At 39.0% G+C, this 6,116-nt stretch overlaps 1 protein-coding gene across 1 annotated transcript in view; it reads left to right on the forward strand.

The window, feature by feature from the left end:
* Positions 1 to 2,115: 2,115 nt before the first annotated feature.
* LOC104527204 (cilia- and flagella-associated protein 61) overlaps positions 2,116 to 6,116 on the forward strand; it is a gene marked incomplete at both ends in the record, with an annotated part of 24,072 nt that continues 20,071 nt past the window's right edge. The window contains 2 exons of the mRNA XM_029085669.1: positions 2,116 to 2,248; positions 4,321 to 4,474. Of these exons, the coding sequence (XP_028941502.1) occupies positions 2,116 to 2,248; positions 4,321 to 4,474 (287 nt within the window). The remainder of the gene's footprint in view (positions 2,249 to 4,320; positions 4,475 to 6,116) is intronic.

A 6,116-nucleotide genomic window follows, 5' to 3' on the forward strand; every position in this document is an offset into this window, starting at 1 on the left:
ATTGTGCCCCTGTACTGGGCACTGGTGAGGTTGCTCGGCGAGTGCTGTGTTCAGTCTTCGACTTCTCACTACAAGAAGGACATGGAGGTGCTGGAGTGTCCAGAGAAGGGCAACAGAGCTGGGGAAGGGGCTGGAGAACAAGTGTGATAAGGAGGGGCTGAGGGAACTGGGGGGTTGTTTAGCCTGGAGAAAAGGAGGTGGCTGAGGGGAGACCTTCTTGGTCTCCACAACTCCCTGAAAGGAGGGTGTGGGGAGATGGGGGGTTGGTCTGGTCAACCAAGTAACAAGTGACAGGACAAGAGGAAATAGCCTCGTGTTGCGCCAAGGACAGTTTATATTGGATATGAGGAAGAATTTCTTTCCTGGAAGGGTTCTCAGGCATTGGAAGGGGTTGCCCAGGGCAGTGGTGGAGTCCCCATCCCTGGAGGGATTGAAGAGTCATGTAGACATAGTGCTGAGGGACATGGGTTAGTCAGGGACTTGTCAGTGTGAGGTTAATTATTGGACTCGATGATCTTGAAGGTCTTTTCCAGTCTAAGCAAATCTGTGATTCTGTGAAAGAGAGCCTTGAAAGACTTTTAAAAAAAAGTCAAACTAGAGTGTTCTAAATGGTATAACCATGATCATGTGTGTCCCAAAGAGGAGGGTGCAAACTGTCATTTGCAGAATGTGCAGGTGATGGGCTCAGGCTGACTCTCCCAAGGCAGGTGTCCATCCCAGGTTAGTCTCCTGAGCACTCTGTAACTGAAGGATGCAACCTGTTGTTTCAAATGAGCCAGTTGTGGGGGTGTCTGTTTCATTCAGTAAGCATAAGTATATTCCTTCGTTTGATGAAGTGCATTGTTTAATCTTCTTGCTTTAATTCCTTTTTCCTGTGGGGTTTGTCTTTTTCCTTGTGTTTGTGTGTGTGATAACCAAAAGCGTGTTCAGCAGCAGTCTGTTTATGGCCCTGAGGAGAAAGGGTTTTCTTAACTCCACTCTCTGATATCAAAAGTCATTTCTTCTCAGGGCCTGTCACAGCCCCGCTTTTCTCAGCATTTTTTTAGTTGCAGAATTGTTGGTTGGACCACTTAGTTCTTGCATTTTTCAGGTAGATAAGTAAAAAAAGTGGTTTCATCTTCTTATAGAAAACAGTTCTGTGTTAGAGCTGCTTTGCCTTTATGCCATGGTCGCAGCACACATGACTAGTAAGTTCCTTCATTGTATTGGTAAAGTACTGAAACTTCTTGTTAAGACTTACATTGATCCTGGTGAAGAATTAACTTTTTTCTAAGTGGTTTAATGGGAAAGAGCCTCTGTTGCCTATTTAAATAAAAATCCATGCAGCGTGGGGCCTGTACGAGCCAAACACTGAAACTTGGACTGACTGGAAATGGGCTCGGGCAGCTTCTGCGCTGGCAGCACGGAGCACAGACTGGAGTAGCAGAGGCAGTTAAAGCCTTGATGCAGCAGGTTCCCACCTGTGCAGAAAGCCTTTCATGAGGCAGAGGGATAGAATAATTGCACTTTGGCCTTTGTATCTTTTTCAATAGTGGAGCATTAACTTGACCTTACAAAGGCATAATGGCTCGACTTCTGCCAGGTGACTCCCACACTGCTGTGTGTAATAACAGTAATCTAGCCAATACTCAGCACTGTTTCTCCCATACAGGAAGGCACTATTTTCTTTTTTTTTTTTTTTTTTTTTTTAAGAACTGATTTTCTTAATTGCACTGGTGTTGCTTTTTGAGATTTCTGCCAACTCTAACCAATGGATGATTGGGCTCACTGAATATAATTATTTTAACTGAGGTCTAAAGCCCAGGTCCACCTGGCCTGAGATGCCTTAGGCAAGAGAATTTTGAACTGAATCCCTTGTATTTTGTTGGGGAAAAGATAAGCATCTTCATTGGGCAATGCAGATCTTAGGTGGGTTGCACTGGCTTTTGGGAGTGGCTCTGTCTCTCCTCTGGTGCCTGTGCACTGGGGTCGTGTCCCAGATGAAATGATTTATTTGTGTGTGGAGGCTTTGGATCAGGTATTTGTCACATTTGTCCATGTGCTAACAGAGTAGAACAGTATCAGGACCTATTAATGGCAGAGCTTTGGGACATTACCTAATCTCTTTTTTTATAGGTTGGAAGATTATGATGATCTCATGCCAATCTGGACACATCAGAGTAAGACTCTGAAACAAACCTATAGTGACTATTTCCTTGCTGATCTCATAGAACGTCAAGATGAAGAAAATCAGGCTGTTGTTTGTGAGGTCAGTCTGCTATGAACTCTGGTTTTGTCTCATCATAACATTAGTGGTGTCACATGTGAGTGACAGCTCGCACTGCAGCTCAGTGAATAAAAAGAACGGGTTCACCTTGGGAAGGTAGAATTCATGATCTGCACACATGCTGTTCCCTCCACCACGTATTTTGTGTCTTTCCTTTCTTTGAGAGTGATATCTCCTGTTAAGTAAATGAAGCAGCAATTCCCAGAAATTGTGTAGTTTCTTTCCAAGTAATTGGAATGGACCATCTTGAAGAAACCATGTTGCCATTTTAGACATTTGCATTATAGATAACCAATTTTCATTCCTGGTGAAAATTAATATTGCATGTGAAAAGTATTAGACATTAATACTTTCTCAGTTAAAAATGCTGTAGATTTTTTTTCCATCTCCTGGCGCTCAGACAGTCAGGTTTTTACTGAATTGAAGGCATAAACTCAGGAATTAATTTAAATAAGAAAGAAGTGGTAATAGTTATCCTGCTAAAAATTCCTATTAATATTTTCATGTGTTAGTAATTGTACATGATATTGTAAGCTGATAGGCAACATAACCTACTTAATTCCAGAAGTCTGCTTTCTATAGCAAATGATTTTATAAAAACCTTGACATGTAATCACTACCATTGGAAGCCAAATGGGAAACAATAAACCATTAGTGTAATAGCACATTACAAATGGCTATCTTTATAAATAATACATTTCAATTGTACACTTATAGCTCAATATGATACCAGCAAAAGGTGTTTCAGGCCCTCATAGTTTATGCTTGCTGCTGCTGCCACAGATTGGAAAGACACCTCCACGCAAACCAAGATAGATGCCAATTTTCCCTGCAGAGAATGAAGCTGGCAACCTCTTTTTGCACATATGGTAGATGGATTGGTTAATCAGCCTCTGCTGAGCCTTGGGCCTAAAATTACATAGCAGACAGACAACTGCAGCGACCCAGCTTTTGTTCAGTTACGCAAACAAACAATCACTTGTTGTTTGAGGGGGGAAAAAAAAATTAAACTTTGTATTTTTTTTATTTATATATTTTTATTGGAGTGCTGATGGCTTGATAAAACAGCTATACAAATCCAGCCATTGAGTCTTCATTATGTTTATAAAGGAAGCTTTCATTATGTGTATTGAAGGGGAAAAAAATATTTTTATTATACGTGTTTCAGCAGAAAGTTGCACGTAGTACTAAAAATTGAAGAGAGTTTCCTTCTTCCAGACTTGTCAGCTTAAAGCCAAAAAACCTCCAACATGGCAATTCTCATTTTTCAGAGTGTATTTCTTTCTGAAGACTGCAGCTTTTTGGAACCTTTCAGTACTAACTGAATGTACAGAGTAATTTCAGCAGGGCAGTGATCTTGTAATTTTCATACTTGCCAGGACTTTTAAAATTTTTTTAAAAAGACTAGTTCTTAGATTTTTTTCAAAATTTGAAAATATTTAGCAGTTATGATTGCTGCAAATAATACTTATCATATACTGTATTAGTATATAATACAGTATAACTATATAATATTCAAATTATGTAGTTTGTATACTATATAGTTGCTTTCTTGAATTACTGATTTTCATAGGAAAATAAAATATACTTTTCAGTTTGAGCACAGTTTTATTTACAAAGCAGTGTCTTAGTCAAACATTATGGGTAGCTGAATCCAGATTTTACTTGAGCTGTGCTTTAAGTTAAAGAAAAAATATACCTTTTTGTAGGTATGTAGTTAAAAGGTATAAAGGTATATGTTTTTTATTTACTGTAACAAATATTTTATTGGAACAAGGGATCATTATTTGATCCATATAAATATAATCCTAATGCTTTCACAAGTCACAGCTAACAAAAGAATTATAACATCTAATATAGAGGTTCTAATAAACACATTACAAGGGGGAAAAAGGATCTTTAACTTTTGCTGAAATAGTTCCTTTAGACTTTTCTATTAAGCACAGCCAGAGATGGAACACTAACTTTTATAGTTCAGAAATTTTTTTTTTTGTCCTGACCTAAAATCATGTGCTCAACTTTTGCATGTGTTTGACATTGCTTTTGTATTTCAGGATGGTGACATTGCAGTAGGATTCATGAGCTTATGTTCTCAAGTAAATGTTGCCTTGTTGCAAGAGTGTTTTGACTTAGGGCTTTTCCATGGACTCTGTAAACCACATCCTGAAGATATTCTCAAAATGCCACAGAAGCCAAGCATTCATGAAGGTATCTATATTCTAAAATGCTAGATAGATTCAAGGTGCACTTATTTCTGCCTTCTGAGTAGGTTTTGCAAAAGGCTGGAAGAAGATATAGGTTTACTAGCAAGAAAACACAAATTAATGTATCTGTTTTGGGGATGGTTGCCTGTTGTTTTTTAATTCAGGAGAGAAATTTTGATAGCCCTGGTCTCTGACTCAGAAGTGACTGTTGTTTGTGGGGAGCTGGTCTGTACCAGTTATGGGATAAACCTAGGTTTCAAGTTTCAGAAAGCTAAGGCATCAGGTTTATTTTCTCTCAGTTAGCTACAGTTGTACTATTAATTGAAGACTTAATTTTGAAATCTGTTCTAATACCTGTCAATATCTAAGCAGCTTCTTAACTGTTATGTTGTCCTGTTGACTTGTGTCATCTTATTTCCTTGTGGTCCAACTTCTCCTCTCTTTGCTTATTGTTTGCAGTCTTCTAGGTTACAAGATTTTGCAAGATCAGGAACTATCTCTTTATTCTATTTTTATATTGGGCATGATACAACAACGCATCTACAAGCCACCTTACTGCAAATGAGAAAAACCAGGAACATGAATATCTCACCTGTTTGTAAAACAGAAGTGTCACATAAAGGATTTACAGTTTTCATCTTCATTTTTTTCAGTGTCAAAGGACTTTTTGTGCAGAAGGGTAACATTTTGCTGTCTACTAATTATGAGTAATAGAATTTTAAAAAAACACCATTAGGTTCTTACATATCTGCTTGTCTGAACACAAAGCAGCAGGCAAAAAAAGCAACTAGGGAGCTGCAAAGTAGTCACCAGCTGGTATCTCAGAGCTGACAGTCATGGAACCGAAAAGGGAAAGAAAAAAAGTCTTAGAGCTGCTCCTATGAACTTCCTCTCCCCTGCAAAGAAGCATTTTGCGAATTAGAGATGAAGGAAGCCAGCTATCTCCTCCTGTATCAGTCTCTGCTCCTGGAGCTTCAGGAGTTTTATTTCAAAATAGGTGACAGACTTATGTCACATAAATGAGCAACATAAATGAGACTGAGGGAGGAAGAGAGATCGCTCACATTAGCCTCCTCTGAAAACGAGTTGGAACACAGTCCCGGGCAGTCTGCTCTAGGTGACCCTGCCTGAGTAGAGGGCTGGGACAAAATGACCTCCAGTGGTTCCTTCCAGCCTTAACCACTCTGTGGCTGTTACCTGGTTCTGTTAAAACCCTTAGACACTTTTGTGTGCTTTCCTTGTCCAGGGCCTGCAAGCTGTAGGCCCCCATTTTGTGTTGAATTCCATGCTGCTGAGCCTTTTAATGAGTATGTGGTTATAGGTTTTAATAATACAGCTGTTACATGGGGTTTTTTTTAACGTTTAGGACATATGAGATTTGTTCTAAATATGAAAACTTGGCATAAACAACTGCTCTATTCAGGTTCTTCTGTGACTCTCATCAATTTAGCATCTGAGTACTTTTCAGAAATTCATTAAGCAATATGGTTAGCGGTCTCACTGTTTCTCTTCTTTTTCTCTCCATTGAAAAACTATGTTAGTTTTGATGGCTGATACTAGTTTGCAGTCCTGTGCATTTTCTTCAGATTAGATTTTTAGAAGTAGTAGTATCCCTTTATTTGGAAAGACAAAGGCAGCTCTAGGGA

This window comes from Antrostomus carolinensis, unplaced genomic scaffold (assembly GCF_000700745.2).
Source record: "Antrostomus carolinensis isolate BGI_N321 unplaced genomic scaffold, ASM70074v2 scaffold20096, whole genome shotgun sequence".
Lineage (NCBI taxonomy): Eukaryota > Metazoa > Chordata > Aves > Caprimulgiformes > Caprimulgidae > Antrostomus > Antrostomus carolinensis.